Source organism: Centruroides vittatus, unplaced genomic scaffold, assembly GCF_030686945.1.
Source record: "Centruroides vittatus isolate TY-2023 unplaced genomic scaffold, ASM3068694v2 contig_680, whole genome shotgun sequence".
NCBI lineage: Eukaryota > Metazoa > Arthropoda > Arachnida > Scorpiones > Buthidae > Centruroides > Centruroides vittatus.
In genome coordinates this window covers 2,725,292-2,745,877 of record NW_027122427.1, presented here as the reverse complement: position 1 = coordinate 2,745,877, position 20,586 = coordinate 2,725,292, and the positions used below count along the sequence as shown (strand labels likewise).

General features: G+C 29.4%; 1 protein-coding gene across 1 annotated transcript in view; it reads left to right on the top strand.

The window, feature by feature from the left end:
* The first annotated feature begins 484 nt into the window (after positions 1–484).
* The window catches only part of Vps35 (Vacuolar protein sorting 35), a 68,891-nt gene continuing 48,789 nt past the window's right edge, over positions 485–20,586 (top strand). Inside the window, exon 1 of the mRNA XM_067276234.1 lies at positions 485–690. Coding sequence (XP_067132335.1) covers positions 688–690 — 3 coding nt within the window. The 5' untranslated portion in view covers positions 485–687. The remainder of the gene's footprint in view (positions 691–20,586) is intronic.

The window sequence follows — 20,586 nt, the reverse complement described above, 5'->3', positions numbered from 1 at the left end:
ATTTTCATAAGTAGATTTGCGGGGCAATTCTAAATTGCTTTATTTACGAGGGAATACTTGTCTTGGTTAATGTTACCTTAGGTAGCTAAGATGGCGGCTCGTCTCTGAAACAGTGGGGACGCACGTACTAACTACCTAACCTAACCTATTCTAATAAATTACCCCTAGTCTATTTTGGTTGGCAATAATTATGGTAATTTATTAGAATAGGTTAGGTTAGGTTAGTACGTGCGTCCCCACTGTTTCAGAGACGAGCCGCCATCTTGGCTACCTAAGGTAACATTAACCCTTGTCCTTCATGGATTCATGTCATCGCATTCTCTAAAATCGATTAAAAAAATACATATATTTTTTATTTTGCGATACATATATTAATAGGATATATTTAGTATATAATGAATTAAACGAAACCATAAAATATTTTTAAAATTAACAAATGATTTCTATTTAATAGGAAGTGACGTTTGACGAAAACATGTACGTCATTTATCGGGTCACGTGATTCACGAGGGAGGTGTGAACGTGTGAAGGGATATTTCAGTTTGTAATGTGTTAAAACTGCTTTCCGACTTGTTTTAAACATAAAGAAGAAGCCATAACTATAAAAAATAAGTAACGATTTAATTGGTTGTTATGTGAATGTAGTTTTCCTTTCAACTTAACGTCTCGTATAATTTCCGGAAAAAAATGGTAAGTTAGGCTTATTGCTAGTTGACAAGACACCGGGTTCCTTAAAATGCCCTTAAAAATAAATAACCATTAATAAATCTCTTTCTTTATCTAATAATCAAGATTTATATAGTTGTGGTTTTTAAAAGTTTACGCTTTTTTTTTTAAGCGGAAACAATACCTTTGCAAATTCTCTCCTCCATATTTCTCTATGAAGATTCATAAATAACACAGATAAAATTTAGATTACTATTACCGTAGACACTCCTTATTCGCCCTTAAACTATAATATATAAGGTTGCGGGTAATAAACATCCAAATTAAATATACACGTGATCAGTGTATTAATTTGTATATTGCTCTTCATTCTATAAAATTTTGGGTATTGCACCCCTGATTAAAAATAGGTTAAAGCAAATAAGTTAATATGCTAATATTTGATTTGTTAATCTTATGGAATAGCTATAAATGTAAATAATATAAACTTTGAACCCGAAATTTGGTTGGTACTTTTAAAGTGCTTCTGGATGTTTGGCCTATGTAATTATTTCCCTTTTGTACTTTGCGTTTGAACATTAATTTCGAATTGTTTTTTCAATGTTGTTTAATATTTTACTGCTCTTGCTTTGGGTATTTTATCTATCTGTATATATAATATGAAAAGTGTATAAATTTGTTGGAGAATTAATAAAGTTTGAAAACTTTCTGTAAATCGGACTTTAATAATGGAAAATTAAAGGATTGTTTGATTATTCTGCAATATCGTTGATGGAGACGAAAAGTTTTCTGAATCTAACGTTTCGTACCGGATCGGAGTTTGGATTAAGTTTTTTTTTTTTTTTTTATTGCATTTTGTATTTAAATTGTGTTGTAATTGGAGAATACCAAAAAAATTTTCGAGTTGAAGAATTTTAATGAGTTAGAATTTAAAATATATATATGTTACATATTTTGCAAAGCAATAGTTTTGTAATCAATTATTGTTTATTTGACTAAAATAATGTTTGTTTTAATAATGCGTACAGATTTATTGAAAAATTTATATGAATACGAAAATTAAAATTTGGTTTTATAGTAGGTATCTTTTTTGTAACATGTAGGGTTTGCAAAAGCAATACTGTAGATGGTATGTACTATACTGAGTAAAATATATATTTTTTCAGCCTACATTTACTAAACTGTTTGAGATATTAACAATGTTGTATGTTAGGATCGTGACTGATTTAATACCTTTTGTATGTTATGTGCAATGTGAAAAGGGAAGACAATCTTGCCAAATCTTTACCTCAATATTTACGGGTGTTCCTTGTGTTCTTCCACTCCCATGCATGTTTGGCATCTCAGAGTTACAAACATACTCAAAAATTCAAGATCTCTGTTGCATTATTTCTCTCAGGAATGATTGAGTTTTTGACTTATGTTTACTAAGATTTTCAGCTTTAGTACATAGTCTACTATCTACCATATAAATGCTAAATGCTTTTTTTTTTAACATCTAAGTATTGAAATAATTTTAAAATAAGAATTTCAAATATTATATATAATATATAAAATGTCTGAAAGTTGTTAAAATTATTTTAATACTTCTTACAGTTAGCACTATTTAATTCTGAACAAATAATAATAATATGATTAAAAATAATCATGATTTGAATAACATTTTGATGAAACATTTGCAAATAAGATAGATAACTTCTCTGAACTAAAACCAGTTATGTTTTACACAAGCATTTTGTTTTGTGTACCACATTATATGAATTAAATATCTATAATGCAATCATAAAATATATTTTAGTTGTTAGATAATTTTTTAGAATAGATACAATCTTCTAGTTATGGTATCAACTAGAAAAGAAAATTATTTTATTTTCTTATCTAAATATATATTATCTTGTATGACTAATATGAGTGTTTAGTACTCAAATTTGATTCTGGATCTTGTATCTCTAAATTAAGATTGCTTCCATTATACCATTATTATTTACATATAAAATATTAAATGTAGCTATTGTTAACATTGTTAACATATAAATAACATTGTTGTTATTTATTTAATAAAAAAATAATATTTATATTTTTTATTTTTAAATTGATTGAATAAAATTTATTAAAATTTATAATAATTTTAAAAATATTAATTTGCAAGTTTGTTGAGAAAGACTTATCTGAAATTACAGAAAGTTTATGTAAATGAAAAATGAAGACATCATTAAAATATGTAAATGAATATGAAATCTGTTTTGTAAAGAATAACGATAAAAATGTATTTATTGCATATACAAAAGGAAATGTCGCAAGACAGTTGATATCCTTCCCATAAATAATGCCCATAACAACAGATTAAAATACAAATAACTAGAGATTTTTTTAACTGGTTCAGATTTTGAAAAAATTTTCAGAATTCTCAGCTCATGGTTTTATATTTAAAAAGCTTCAAATTTATAAAGTTTTAAACAGTTAAGTTTTAAAGTGCAACTAGTGTTGTGAAGTCTGAATCAAAAGAAAATTTGTTGCTAGAAGAATTGGAGTTGGTAAATGAATTAACTCCAATTTTTTATGTAAACTACCGGCAGTTACCGGTAACATCGGTTACAATTTCCAAATGCACCCTAGGAATGTAGAACCAATTGAACTATTTGTTTGATGTTGCTTATGTATGGGTATTTGCAGTGACGGCACACTTCAAAAATCTCGTGGCTCACTAAAGTGCTGCGGCACAGTGGTTCAGAATCACTGGTCTACTTCATGATCTTTCTTTGTGTATCACTAATTACTGTTGATTTTCTTTTTAGAAATTTATATTCAAATACATTCTGTATAGCTAATTCTAAATTTTTATTACCAAATAATTCATACAAAACAGCTAAGAATAGAGTTAAATCTAGTGTTTTTGAATACTTTACTGTACAGTATCTACAGATGGAAAACATTGTGTGTGTTAATGGGTAGATGATGATTAGCGTTTCTCAAACGGGATCCCGGAATTCTGGCTGTTTTTTTAACCTGGGAAATTCTTTTCATTCCAGGAAATCTAGCAAATTTCTTAAAAGTTTACTTTTTTTTTTTTAATGTTAAGGTTGAGGAAATTTTGGAAATAGAAAGTATAATTAACTCATAAACTGTCAGAATACATTTGTATTTATTAATTTTAAACCTGCTTATTTGTTTTTGAAATTTTTGCTTGTTTTGACATCTCACAAATTGCCACTAATCAATATGTATTTGTGGCCGGACTCCAAAAGTTCTTTACTTGTCAGAACATGTAATATCTTGAAAATTGTGCTAATGCTGTCTTAATTTTAACTATGCTCAGTAGCTTCAATAACTGCATTATGCCAGGTTGTGCAAATTGAGCAAGGATACAAATGAGTATGAAGTCTGCAAGTATGAAGTTTTACTTCATAAACCTTATTATTAAAGCCAAACAAACTGTCGAATTATCGGGCTATAAGCTTGATACCACTATTAAAGCAATCAAGATAGACAAATCAAGAATACTTGAAAGCAAAAGAAGCACTGCAACGCATCTCAAAAACGAACTAGAAATCTTCCATGCTACGGGTGAAAAGAACACGTAACATTTGTCTTCTCTTAAATGCATTAATTAAAGACTATTCCACCCACATCCATTGAATTGGAAAGGGTATTTTCAGTAGTGGGACTTTTCATTATTAAAATAATAACCAGATGAGTGATTGGAATATTGACCATCTTTGGTTTTCAAAATCTTATAAAAATTTACAATAATATTTTGTATTATGTTTTATTTAAAAAACAAAAATTACCTTCTAAGTTAGAAGTTTGATCTCAGTTCATTTTTTCTTTAAATTTTCAACTCGATTTAAAGGCATTTTTTTGTAACCAGTTTCCAACAAACTTTAATAAATTTTTTCTATTTGTGAAAATTTCTTCATAATTCAAAGATAATTTTAATATATATTTTACACAGCATTATTAATATTATGATTTTGGTGGTTGCAGAACGTAGTAAATTACTTTTAAAAATGAAAAATAATTATATCATTCGATTTCAAGATATTTTTTTATATTTTAAAAATAATTAATTATATCCCGGAAAACAGGTCACTTTTTTTTAGTTTGGTGTAAAAAATATCATTTGAGGCATTGGCTACTTTTTGGGCTACATATTATTTATAAATATATTAGTTGAATAAAAATGCGCTTTAAAATGGTGTTTCATTGTTTATTAATTAGTGACCCAAATAAAACAAATATCTGTGTTTTTTAAATAAATTTTTTGTTTGTCTCCTTTATAATAAATGAATTTATCTTTCTAAGTAAAAATTGAAAGTGTCTGTAGAAGTAATTTTTAAAAATAGTAAATTTTTTATTCTTTATTACAAGCCATGCATTTTTATGCATTCTAAGAAATTACATGTGAAATAAATTTACTCACAGGTGTTGATGTCTGTTTAACAATAATCATAATAGGTTAGTGGCATTACGTAATTCTATTAATGGTATCATATCATGTATGTTTTTGAGGGAAATAATATTTTGGTGTGCCATAAGTAGAAAAAGGTTGTGGAACACTGATCTAGACATATTAATCCTTAAATATACTTGTATATTTAAGGATTGGACCACAATATACTTGGGCCACAAGTATATATAATATATTTGTGGCCCAAAATTCCATGACTTCTCCCAAGTGGTCCAGAGAAACAAAGTTGGACACCCCTGATCTAGAGGGAGTCATACCTCTGAAATTCAAAGTTGGGGCTTAGTCTACTGACTCTACAGCTCTGACTGTAACTGTTTTCAGAATTCTCAATTAACAATTAGAGCACTAGACGACAGTTTTTTTAAGAACAATTTTTTACAATCAGAAATAAACTTTTAAAGAAAAGACTGTTTTGTAATAAAGGAAAAACCTTGCAAGTCATTACAAATGTGTGTTGAGATGTTTTAAATAATATGAAATTTATCTTTTATTCGTTCACAGATAGAAATTATTTCTTATATTAATGAAAAAGTATTAAAAATTGTATTACCAGTTTTTATAAATTTTTATTGATTTTAGTTTATAAATTTTTATCAGTAAGTGAGATTAATATCAAAAACAAATCTAGTAGAAATGGAATGTTTAATAACAGAACAAACATTTTTGACTATGTACAATGACCATCTTCAAGTTCTAGAATCGATTTAATAAATAGAACAAGAAGCACATTTGTAATTTTCAAATGTCTTTAATTTCAAATTTGGCATGTCACATGTGCAGGACCATAAGTGTATTAAGTAAAACATAGTAAATAGGAAAAAATAATTAACAAAAGAAAAAAGTACAAAATTTAATATTTTTCTTGTTAATTATTTTGGCCACTGCACATGGTCAAAAATGTTTGTTCTGTTATTAAATGTTTTATTTTTACTGGATTTAAGAATTTTGATAATAATTTAATTAATACATCTAAGTTTTTGGAGTTTTTTTTTCTGTATGTTAAGTGTAAAATTATAGAAAATTTTATTTTTATTTTCTTTGTGTTTGATTTAAAAATTTTTATGCAGTTTAACATTAGAAAATTTATTTCTGATTATAACTTAGACGAATATTTATAATTATAAAGCTTGGAAAGAAATATAACCTTTAGAATTTCACATTAAATCACAATATGTATATAGTGATGAGTGCATAATATATTCATGTTTACAAGAAAAGATAAGATTATCACATTGTAAGGCATTGGAAATATCGTATAGTATCATTAAAGTAAATGTTGATAAAACAAAACATTATAAAATATGTTATTTTGATGTAGACATTTGTTTTGAAATTCTTGATATATTAGTTTTATAACGTCTTAAATACTCCATTACGGATCTTTAGAAATTGGTTAAATTCCAAAATTTTAGATTTTAATGATTATTAAAGATATCTAAGCAGTTTAATCTACTAATAATAATAGTAATCTTGGTATTTAATTGATATACAGTACTAATGTTTGCTGCATATTATTTATTTTTCTCAAGATTTTTTTTTTCAAAAATTGATTTCAAATTCTATTGTAAAATCTAATAAAGGTTTCCTTAATATAATTCTTGTAGCTAGCCTAACTAATTATCTTTACATATATTGATAAAATTGCATCAGAAAATTTGAAACAATTGTAATATGTAGTAATTCATTTATGCTTATTAAAAACGTCTTAGTTAAATTATTACAAAATACAGTTTTCATAAAATATAATAATAAGATAATTATCAGTCTATGAAATGTTTAAAATGCCAAATAACTAATTTACTGTTAAAATTAAATACTAAACACAAAAGCAAACAGCTGCGAAAAAGCAAACTAACAGAAGTTGGACAGATAACTAATTTATAAATTTTTTGTTTAAATGTCCAAAATATTAAATGTATTTTTAAGAAAATTATGTAGATAAATAGTGTTAGGATTCACAAAATAAAGCCTGTGTTTTTATAAAATCTCCTACCTGTAACACAATAAGACTAGCTTTGTAGACAAGAAAAGCTTTGTAGTAGAATGTTTGAATGGTATAAACACCATTGTTTACTGTATTGAATAATAGTTTAAATCTTACTCTTGAGCCATTTTTTTCCTATTAAATTTTATTGTTCACATAATGAATTAAACTGTTAATCAATTAACAGATGGCACTATCTGTATTTCTAATAGCAAGTCTCCAACCTTTAATTCATTTTCTTGTCCAAATCAGAAACAAAACTGTACTATTTGATCATAATCTAAGATTTTAGCAGATTTTAGCATTTATATTTGGTATTTTGCCTGTAAAGATTAGTGATAAAATGAAACATTCTTGCATTTTATCAATAATCTTTTAAAATAACTATTATAGAACAGAAACATCTTCAAAAATTTAGTAAGAAAACATGTTATTGAAACAAATTTAAGTACCGCTGACCCTTGATAATCCGACGTGCTCAGTAGTCTGATGCACCTCCTGTCAAGGTCACCATAGTCCCCATCCCATTACGTGTCTGCTTGCACAGAAGGATGTTGCGATATGAATCTTCCCACCCAATTCTTACACAATGACACACATTTCTTGTGTTTTCCGTGAGCAGTTCTGTACGTACTGTATTATTTATGCCTATACATACTGTATGTACATTTATTGGCTTCCATATTTCTTTTAATAAACATGTTTTAGTTAACTGAAATGGGTGTTTCATTTCCATATTAACCTAGGCAGCATTTTACTCATAAAATGTAGGAATATTGTAGGCTACTGCTAGCAAAACAATGCCAAATATGTAATCACTTTTGGTTATCTGGACACTTTTGGTAATCCGACACCCCTTCAGTCCCATACCTGTCGGATTATCAAGGGTCAGCTGTATTTAATTTTTGCAGTCATAAATTTTCAAAAATAAAACATTAAGATGTGTTCTTTATATTAACGTTTGTTTTTGGAAAGAATGTATATACATTTGATGTCAACAACGTTTACTCTAATAAAGCATGTTTTCTTATTAAGTAGAAATTATAAAACTAGTGATTTCATAAATACAGTTTAAACAATATTATTGTTAAAATAGAAACTAGGGGATATATTGTAGTCATTATCTCTTTAGAATACAGTACTAGGCTGCACGCAAATTGTTTATTGGCTAAACATTTACATATAAAACAGAGCCAACATTTAAAAATAATTGTATGTATAACAAGTGCAAACTGTTTGCCTGATGATGCCTATTCAACATGGGTAAAACATTTGCATTTGTTATAAAAATTTGCTGGTTTATAAGTTAAGTTTGTTTTTAATTCTAATTTAACCAGTTTTAAGTGGCAGTTTTTGTCTATAAGAATAATTATTTATAGAAATTTTTGTTTTCTCCATGTTGATAATGCAGTACTGAATGTTGACAAGTTCTACAGACCTCATATTTATCCTATTTTTTATACTTTTTTGTAGGAAAGTAAGAAATAGCCTGCTTTTTAAATAATTGTCTTATTTTTTGTCATTAAGTGAGATAGACAATTAAATTTTTTGTAAATAAAGCATATTAATGCAAGGATGTAACAATAAGTTGACTCTGAGTCATCCACATCACTAATGGCTTGGATTGGCATAGATTAGCGTAGTTACATAGGTTACTGTGGAAATGCAATAGCCTGTGATTACTAACAACAAAATATCTTACAAAGAGCTGCCATATACAAATCAGTGATAAACTTCATACTGTTCAATAAAAAAAGAATGTTGAACAAGTATTAAACTTTAATTTTTTTTACTTCTATGTCCTTAATGTTTTACTTTTACGTTTATTTAAAAAATTATTTCAAAAATTGATAAAAAAAAAACCCATTAACATGTTGACTGCCATGAGAAGCATAACATGATTCATACAGAATTTACCACAATAGCCTTAAGCATCAACAGTTAATTCTCAAACGAAGCTAGTTTTCAAAGCCACTGGAAGCAGCTTTTGTTTCTCAGATCAATATAACTTCTATGGAGCTTAAAATATATGTCTGTAAGTAATTGAATCTACTTTTGGCCTGTAGCTAAATGAATCAATGGTTTATTCTCAAGGGTCTGAAATGTTCATAATTGAAATTCAATGAAATACAATCAAACCATAGATGATATATTATTTATATTTAATTAAACGTAATGCAACATTTATTACACTTTCATTAAACACGAAAGCAATTGGTTTTCTATAGTTAATACTGAAAATATCAAAATAGGATTTAAAAAACTGTAGGCTATGGTCATCGGGCATTGATAGTCTTTGTCTGGTCAAAGCGGTTGGATGACGATGGATATCCGTTTGACCTTGTGAGTCGCCAGAGGAAAAAAGGCAGGATTTCTTTGATGTCGCTGATGTCACCACTATGCCAGACCCTCTGGTGGCATCCGTAGATGTTCGCACCATCAAAACACTCTACAAGATAAAACAAAAAATAATTGTTTACATCATAAGTTTTTCTTCAACTAGACATTAAGTAATTGCAAGAAATAACTTTTTTGCACTGTATGCAGTGGAATCTCGATTGGGTGTTTTAGATTAAGCATGTTTTTGGTCAGTTTTTGCAAGATTTTTCATAACATACAAAGCACCTACAATGTTTCTTAGTGCCTACATTTTTTAACACTTTGCCAATCTTGCATTGCAATGTAATTTGTCCAACTTTGTTAGGTTGAAAACAAGATATTTTTTGAATTTGTTGTCATTCTTTTCATTTGCCACCATCTGATGTAGAACGTGAGCATTCACTACAGCAGCACCCATTAGTTAAATTGCCATTTTACTCCCTTTCATAATAAACAGGTTTATGTTTTTACTTGATCAGCCAAATTAATATACATTTTACACTTGTAATCGATTACAAGTGAAGATTTGGTTTTTAATTTGTTTTACTAAAATGATTGACTTTTAAGTTCAGCACAGTACCAAATCTATGCACCTACCAATAGTGTACTAATTAATAAAAAAAATATGATAAACTTTGATAAAAGCAATAAAAACACTCACAGAATTAACAATCATATCATGAAACATTGCACTTAAGCAAGAATAAACTTGTTTTCATATGAATCTGTGTATGATGCACATGGCAATTAGTGCAAATTTCAGCTGTTAAGGCCATTTGAATCAAATGGTGCTTCTCGGCTCAAAACAATAGAAAAATTTTTTTCACTAATAACACATTCAGTGACATTTAGAGAGATTTTCAATGGAATGGATAAAAAATTTGGTCTTGGTCTATAATTTAATTTGGATATTGGAAGAAAAGACATGAAGTTTTTCGCTAGTCTTATATTTTATAACTGAATTTTAATTTTTACTTTTTTTTTAATATCTACTTGGACCTTTTGACTAAGATTCTACCTTGGACCTTTTGACTGGTGGAGTTTCTGATTAGCAAAAGCTCCACCAGTATAAGTCCTATTTATAAACAAGGTCCAAGTAGACAATATAGAAATAAAAACATAAAGTATTAAATTTTATTCTTATTCTACTTTGTGGCTGTTCATGTAGCCCAGTATTTGAGTCTGATGTGTCTGTTTTCTGTTTTGTCCAATGGTTAACTACTGACTTTTTACACTGCTTACTTTTGAACTTGTGGTGCAGCAGTAAGGCCCAGCACAGAGTAAAGGACAAAAAAGCATTAGTGTGGGAATTGTTGCTTTGTGGCTAATTAGGTGAACTGGGATATAGTATAATAGGTGCATCAGTTAAAGGGAAATATTTATCAACTATTTTAAGTAGACATGTTATGTAAACATTAATAGCTGTCACTATAGTTGTATGGGTTATAAAATGCACAAGGATTCTAGTAGAAAAAAGAGGGTGCAAAGTTAGAAATCCTGCCTACAGTGACCAAAACGTTTGGGCTGGACTTGCATCTAGCTCTCTTATTTCTTTCTACATTTGTATATACATAAGTTATGCAAAATCTTTTGCTCCCTAAATAGTAAACTAGAAAAATTTAGATACTTAATTTTTTATCTGTAAATCTCAAAAATAGTTTTTCTGGTATTTAATCAAGTCCCACTGAGAATCTTGAGAGCAAGATTTTTGTTCTGGGTTTTTTACATTGTTGTAACTGTTGTTCACATTGCATGAAGAGAATGTTTGCTGGTATTTAATTAATAACATTAACTCCAGGACCAATATATTCAGTGAATTTTCTGCTTTTATTTGTACTAAAGTACTTTGGTTTTGTACAGTCCCTGGCCAAATTATTAGATGCACTATAGTTTTTATGCAAATTTTAATTATCAGCTACTACAATTTGGTCTTTGAATATTTATTACCAATGAATTTAACTTGTAATGTACAGTTTACTTTATTACATAGGTGCTAACACGAATAAAACGTTATATTTATTGAAAATTTTTGTTTTTATTAACATAGTAAAAAAATACAAAATTGCCATTTAAATTTTAGTATTTTGTTGAGCCACCTTTTGCAGCTATGAGAGCCTCAATCCGGTGCGGCATGCTGTCGATGCAAGACTGGACTGTCTCTTGTATTTGTGGATGATGATTCCACACATGGATGATTTTTTCCAAAAGCTGCGTTTTGGTTGTGATGACCTCTTTGGCCACTTCCCTCTTCATGAGCTCCCACACATTTTCTATGGGGTTCATGTCAGGACTATTACCCAGCCAATCCAACAGAGGGATATTTTGCTCTTGTAGATATGTTTTCACAGACTTGGCTGTGTGGCAGGGAGCTCCATCTTGCATAAAAATAAATGGTTCCCCATTTGGGAACCATTCTCTAACCTGTGGCAGCAACCGATTTTGCAAGACTTCTTTATATTGGTCTTGCCTCATGGTGCCTTTTACTACGTACAGGCACCCAGTGCCCTTGCCACTGATGACAGACCAAATCATTACTTTCGTGGGGTGCTTAACAGTCTGAATGATGCAGTCAGAATGAAATTTTTCGTTTCTACGACGACGGACAAAATGAGCTTTGTTGGCTAAAATTTCAAATGTGCTTTCATCGCTGAAACAGACCTGAGAAAACAAAAAAAAATATATCTTATGAATCAAGTATCTACTGTTAATTTGTCTATTTTATAGTAAATAATCTATTTAATGTTAAATTACTGATCTCCAGAAGTCTACATCCTTATCACGCCACTGTTTGGCCCACTTCAAACGCTTTGCTTTCATTGCAACTGTTAACTTGGGTTTTCTTGCTGGACGGTAAGCCTTAAAATCCAGATCTTTCAATTTTCTGCGAACAGTGTGCTCAGAAGCATTCACTTTTGCATCTTCCAATTGAGATTTTATTGATTTAGTGGTAGTAAATCTGTTTTCTAAGCAAATTTTCTTAAGACATCTTTCTGACCTTGGGTTGAAAATTGGCTTTCTGCCGCATTTATTTTTTCTTTTCAAACTCAGATCTTGATCTGATTCAACTTTTTTCTTTATATGTCGTACGCTAGCTTCAGACACATTCAACCTTCGTGAAATTTCACGGTTGGAATACATTTTTGTATTTACGAAGGCTTTGACTTCAGCTTTTTTACGTGGTGAAAGATCTCCCTTTTTCCCCATGTCAAAAGATCACAATTTATTATATCTGGTTGGTAAAAATACTACTATCGAAGAAAACAAACACTTGCTTAATTGTATACCATGACCTAAATACAAGAGGTGAACAGAAACACGTCCACACCAGTAGCAAGCGAGAACGCGACTGAAACACGTTCGTACTTGTACGCTATACTTCAATGTCTAAGCTCTGATACCTACCAATATATTAACATTGTAATGAAATATAACAAATATAGGTATACAATAACATTAAAAAATAAGTTTCGTTTATCAAAATTATGATTTATAAGATAGACCTACACCAAACCGGGTATGAAACATTGAATTATGAAAAATCTGTAGTGCGTCTAATAATTTGGCCAGGGACTGTATATACTTGTAGTTCTAATAAAAGTAGAAAATTTGCTAATTTTATTAATGTCATTTTTAATATTTTCTTTATTTAATTTACTGATTATGCATTCATTTTTAGTGGTCTTAACTGATCACTATAAAAACAATTGAGCTTAGGCTTCAATTTAGCATTTCTTGACTTTGCATTAAACTTTGACTTTAGGAATGATTTTTATTTTTTATTTTTATTTTGCAGGAGCTGATGCTTGTTCACTCTTTAGGATCTAATGTTCAAACCTGTTTCCTTTATAATTTCAGATTCATTGATATTGAAGGTTTCAAAAAGTTTAGAATAGAAACAAATAGAAAACAACATGGATTATATATTTAAAGGCTCTGATGCTAAAAAAGTTAAAAATGTATTGACTGATTACTTTTTCTATAATGTATTGTAATCTTTTTAATAACATTTTTCATGACTTTTGTAATTTTTATAATTGTTTTCATATATTCACTAATTGCAAATGTTGTTGAGAAATAAAGGCCATATCTATATATACCAAGCCTATCCAGGATTATTATCATCATGACTAATGATAAAACTAGGACATCTAGGCACTAAATATTACAGTAGACCCCCCTATAACACGGTAGATACATTCTGCGTTATATGAATTCTGTGTTTTACGAGTCACTTAGATTTTACAAATACATGAGCCGTTCACAGCCTGGGTACTTGTGCAGTTTAGGGAGTACGGCTGTTTGAATAGGTTTTCTTCCATAAAATTAATCGATTCTAGACTAATTTGACTCAAACATTTTCAAAACGTATAATTTTTTGGGAATAATCCACATAAACCATGCTATAAACAAAAAATTGTAGGAATATTTACTGAGTGTGCACAGTTTGTAGATGCCATTGCTTAAGCTTGTTTTTGTCGCGGAGTGGCTCATTGAATGGCGGATGCATTTCCTGATAACTTATTCTTTCTGCAAAAAGTTCACTGAACTTTGGAGACATCATTAATAGAAATATAATTTTTATGGCCGTTGAATAATAATATTTTTTTTAGTAGGTCCGCTGCTCGTTTAAACTCAACGGTTCGTGCAGTGTCCACTATTGGTCCAGATTTGACCATCCTGTCAAAACATGAGTCAGCCATGACAATCTGTCTCATTCTTTTACCGTGTTATACGAACATAATCGCAATTTTTTTGCCATGTTACACAAATTTGTCTTATATGAACCCATGTTATAGAGGGGTCTACTGTATATAACTATTTGAGTTTTATTGCCTAGATGTTCCTAACTCTACTAATAAATAAAATGTTTTTTGGTGGAAAATTTTCAGAATAGTTAATATAGTATATATAATGTTAATAGTTAATTTAGTATAACTTCAAGGGTGTCGCAGAGGGGCAGCTGATATTGATAATTTTGTAATCTTCTTAATAACATTTTTCATGACTTTTGTAATTTTTATAATTGTTTTCATATATTCACTAATTGCAAATGTTGTTGAGAAATAAAGGCCATATCTATATATACCAAGCCTATCCAGGATTATTATCATCATGACTAATGATAAAACTAGGACATCTAGGCACTAAATATTACAGTAGACCCCCCTATAACACGGTAGATACATTCCGTGTTATATGAATTCTGTGTTTTCGTCGCAAAATTCAAAAAAATTATTTAAATGCTAAGTTTTAATTAAAATAATCTTCTTAGGTTTCTTGTAAGTTAAAAAAAATGTTTTAATTAAGATATTTCTTTTCTGGTACATAGTAAATGATTAAAACTTTATGAATCGTTTTTATTTTACCTACATACAATTCATATCCTCTATCAATTTACATAATCTTGCCCTTCCCCTGGCCCATTGGCTGGCGTTGTCCTTGTATACCTTATTATCTTTCCTTGTTAATGAGAAGATACATGGTGATCATAAAGTTGTCCTACTAAGAGGACTCTGTAGCTCCAACCAATTACTTGCATGTACACAAATTTTAGTGTCAAACTATTTAAAGGACATGGAAAACAATTCTTCAAAGAAAATTTTAGTTCCAAAATTGTCCACTGTGAGATAAATGTGCCACTCACGTGCCAAATCGATTAACTTCATAAAACAAAAAGTGGAGAAAAGTGACAAAGTAATATACAGGGTGATTATATTAAAGTTGCCCTACTCAGACCTGTCTAGAGCTTGTTCTCGTGCACATACAATAAAACCTTGCTTAACACAGGATGTGTTCCTAGACAACAAAGCGCTAGGCAAAACAGCATTAAACGGGGTCATTTTAACATACAGTAAATAGGGATAGGTGAACACGTGACCAAAAATAAACAGATTTTACTTTAATTTTAGGTTTAATTTGCATAATAATATATGTTAAATAACACACACACATATGCAGACAGAGATGTAAAGTTCATTTTTTGTGATGAAGATCCTGGCTCTGTTGAAATTCTTAAAATTGCATCCAAAATGCCTCATTTTGCTTTTGCACTCCTTTCAAAATCTGGATCATTCATTACAATTTGATCAGCAATTTCGGTTATCATTACCAAACTTTTGCTAAGGAAATCTGTAGAGAAATTCTTTGGGTTCTTTGTTTTCAGAATCTCTGTTTTCCAGTTCTACTTGAATTCCTTGTTCTACTAGTTCTTGAAGGTTATCGTTGGTAAGGCTCTCACCAGTAACTCCTCAATATCCTGCTCGTATACATCTCCTAGTCAGGCTGTATCGATTAGGTTGACCAAATTGTCAACCTAACAATATAGTGATAGGCTATTCTCATTGAGAATTTTGGATAACTTCTTCCACACTCTGTTCATTCATTTATCAGTTAATTCTTGCCAAGCAAAGCTGATATTGCCTGTGGCATCCATGATGTTATATTTTTTCCAAAATTGCACCAAACAAACATAGATTTAAAGAAAGTACACCTTTTTGCCACCTTTTGCTGATTGGTTCATGTTCGTAAATAATTGTATTATATACGAATCAATAAAATGCCGCAAAAATTAAAATCGGCGTAAATTTTGAGCTTTTCTTAAGGCTTTTAGCAGGTTGTGTTATATTGAATCAGCATTAAGTGAGGCAGCGTTAAGCGGGGTCTTACTGTATTTTGATGAAAATTGGTATCTATGTTATATGGACCATGGGGAAAAGGAAAATGGAAAAAAAAATATTTAGTTCAAATTTTGTTTATTTTTTTTTAAAGTATGGTATGGACATGGAGAGTCTTTAACACTGTCCATAGTACATATGAATGTATGGTAATCCTATCTTTAAGAAATTTTGTTTACCCCTGTTTTGTCTATCTCGGTGGTTCCCAGTTCTCTTCATAGTGTCCTTTGTATCTCTATTCATTGCCTGTTTTTTCTTTTTTACAATGCTTTTAGGTCAAAAGAAATAGCTAACAGTTATTAACTAGTTTCATCCAAATAAATAATTATATGTCTTAGGAACTTAGTAGCTGTTTGACAGTTTAATATACACAATCATTAGATAATTCAATTTATGAAAACTGCAAGTACAATGAAGTAATTTTATTTTTAGTGGTGATATTTAAAATTTTTAGCACATGACTTTTTCCCAAAAACAGTGCATATTTTTTAAATATTCACTATTTTCCAAGAATGAGTTAATTCTCAAAGAAAAATAATGATACACTGTAACTTTTGACACACAAATTGGCCAGATCAGAGTCCTCAAGTTACCACATTATGATTTAGAATTCAGCTGCATCATCTTTTTACTGTTTTATGTAATTTGTATCCCACTTCTGTATTCACATTACACAAATTTCTAGCTTTTAATAGCATTTTAAATAGCAAATTGTTACATTCCAAAATTTTATTTGTTTAGGCAACTTTGTTTTATATAGATTTCATTTTAGATAGTTTCTTACAGTATTTGTAAAACAAATTAAATCTTTATTTTTTTCCAGCTTAAATAGAATGTATGTACTATTTGAGCAAAAATGATTGTGCTTACAAATTATGAAATTTATTCTAAGATTTTTTTGGAAAGTTTATCTTCATTGGTACAGATAAACTTTCTAAAAGATCGCGGAATTCATCACAACTTTTGTTAATTACGAATAGAGTGTAAAGTTTTAAAATTTTATCATTTGAATTTGTTAAATTATAGTATTTTTAAAATTATAAAGTTAAAAATTTTTTAGAAAATGTCAAAATTATTACCTAAATTTTGAGAGTTGCCGCACTACATATATCAAAGGTGGCCAACAAGTCGATCGCGATCGACCGGTCGATTGCGAAGCCAATTTTGTTCGACTGCTCACAATGTCTTTACTTTGTGTTACACTTGTAACTGAACGCAACGCCTGAACGTAACCAGCAAATGCAACAGTATGCATGCAGTTATGACTCGGCTCGTAGAAAAAAACAGCCATTTAGCTTGAATATTTGGTACTGTCATACAGTAGCTTCATTTTTTTAGTACATGTATTAACAATATTATTACTATTTCTCCCATTATTATTAAGGTAATAAAATAAATTCCAAATCTGTCTTTATCTGTAGCTAATTCGAATTAATAAATATTGTTAATAATTACTCATGTTGTTTAATTCTCCTGGATGTGAGTTTTTTGGCCTGTTAAATAATTATGTTGTTTTTTACATAGGTAGATATACAGAGTGTTTCAGTACAACGTGCACTCCCGCGATCGATAGATTAACAAAGAATAAATCTAAAAATCTTATATCATTCTTCCATGATAATCTTCAATCAAATTATCAGCCATACTGTGCTTTTTCATATTTACAAACAAATAGTACCACAACTTATACATTGCAATTGATAAAAAAAAAATTATATTATATTGTAAGTTACTAAAAATCTATCTTGAAAGATTTTTTTAGGTACCGCCTGTACGGAATGAACTGGTAGCTGCAAATATCAAAAGTTGGGTCTGGAAATTTATTTTTTTACGAGCCTTATATCTCGAAAACTTAATAAGTGATTTAAAAAATAGAAAAATAGTTTTGAATATATTTTGCTTATCTACCCATAGCTCGCGGGAGTGCACCTCGTACTGAAACACATTGTATAAACATAGTATGTATTTCACACCTCCCCGCCCCACTTAAACTATGCCTATGACAACAAGTCGATCGCGACACATTTTTAAGATAAAAAGTAGATCTTATGTACACAAAAGTTGGCCCCCCCTTACATATATAATATCAAAATTTAAGTACATCTGGAAGCGATGACTGGCTTGGAGTCTGGGTGGCTACATATATAATAAAAACATTTAATTCTGGAATGGATGTATAAATATACTTAGCCTATATACAACTAGTTACTATGAAATCAAAACTAGTTACTATGTTGCCAGATGGGATAATTAAAATCAGCAGATGTGTTTGTAAATTTTTAGTAGATTTTGCATAAATTCAGTAGATTTAAAGTTTTACATCAAACTGAATTATTTTTTACATATTATTTTATATAGATGTTGGTTTTTGTATTTTATATAGTGCAGTCATGTTTTTGTGCTTATGTTATGTTGATTACACAAAAACAATATATATTAAAAATTTATTTTTTCAAAAATGAACATTAAAAAATAGTGTAACTTTCTACTTGGTGAATGTAGGAGTAAAAGGTAATAAAAGAGTGAATAATTCTACTTTGTAACACAGTACTAAATGTTAGAGTGAATCCTTTATTTTAAAATTATAATATTGTTTGCTTTGAAATGTTTCCAAACAAACAATATACATTGAGATGGTGATTCATCAAAATATGCTATTTTCAAGATGGAAGTATACAGCAGGAAACTTTTTTGTGTACAGTATTTAGTATTCTAGTTGTCTTTGGTGAGAAAAGAAGTATTTGGATCATCAGATGCATCTGTTTACCAGTTCAACAACTCTTAAAAGGGCACATTTCATTTTCCCTATCTTCGTTTTTGTTAAATCCTTTAGAAAACAGCCTGTAAATGTTTGTCATGATATTCTTCCATTGCAACATTCCACATTTCAGGATACTTTCTCACTTGAATAAAAAGTTCTATGCCAATTTCATCTGAAGATGTAGCACCCTCCATGTTAAAAACAACAACAAAATAATAAATGTGTGCACTACCTGATTGAGAAAAATGTACTGAGGACAGATGGTCATGCAGCTACCTACAAGTTATCATGGGAAATTGACAAAAAGTGGATGTAACAGCATAATGTCACAGTAGTTAAGTGAATATGATTATATTCACTTAATTATCACAATGATATAGTGTGAAAGACATGCTATATCATTACTGAGACAGGTAGCATATAGCACTTTCCTGTGTGGAATCAAAATTGTTTGACCCTGTGAATATTCTATACTGTCAGTATTTGATTTTCCACATCTAACAACTCAGGTTTTTTTATTTCTGAATGGTACTTTCTTAATTCTAAAAAGTGCTTTCCAGTAACCGAGTGGATAAAACTACCAAACACTGGTAGTTAGTCAGTCATGGGCTCAGGCATGGCTAACGGGCCTATTACATGGAGTTTTCTGGGTTTTCTTCACATTAATAACACCTAAATAGGGTTCGGCTTATCTTTTACGGAAAGCTGGACCCTATTTTTTAGGATTCATCTCCTTGTCAGATTGTTGATGTGATGCATTACTGTAAACAAATAAGCCAAATATGACGTTACCAGCTTGTACAAAATATGTTTTAAGCAGTTTTCAAGGGTGTAGCATTTAAATATTTGGTCTGTTTTTGCCAATTTGGTTGGCAGATTACTGTTTGTTATTCAGCTGTGAATGGCACAATTTCTTAGAGTTAACATTAGGAAAGAATATATCTTAAATATTTTAAATATCATACTTTCAATTGGTATTTACTTGACCAATGAAATTGTACCATTTCATACCATCTGAGTATCCCAATAAATGTGACAATGGTAGGCTGAAAAAAACCAAATAATGGTTTTTGTTTTAATGTTTATTACAATTAGTATTTGATTTATATACCTAAAAGATTATCTTAGGTAAGAGTTTATCATATCTAGTGACCAATCTAACACCTTTTAAAATTCATTTATTTATCTACTGTACATAATTTAAAGAATTTTTAAAATGTGTTAGACTGGTCACTTGGCATTATCCTATTGATTAAACCTGAGCAATAAAATTTAGATCAGCTTAATTATTTAAAATTTTGTAGTCTTAACACAGCTTATTAAGGCAAATTTGTAAAATAATGATGATTCAAATTGTAAGTTTGAAATGACTATCAGATTTTAACTTAGAAAAATGATTCAAAATCACTAGTATATTGTTACTCATTAAATAAAAAATTTATTAAATATATGTATTTTGTAATTTTTAAATTGATAAAATAAACTTATAATTCTAAATCAGCAATAAGTTATAGTTTCTTGTACAAAGTGGAAGCAAAAGTGACACAGCAATAAATTCATCCCATGTTCTTATCAACTGGTAATAACTCTTACATTAATACTTGATAAGGCTGTTTCAAATAGGATTTTATTACCAGGAATATTGGTTAATAAT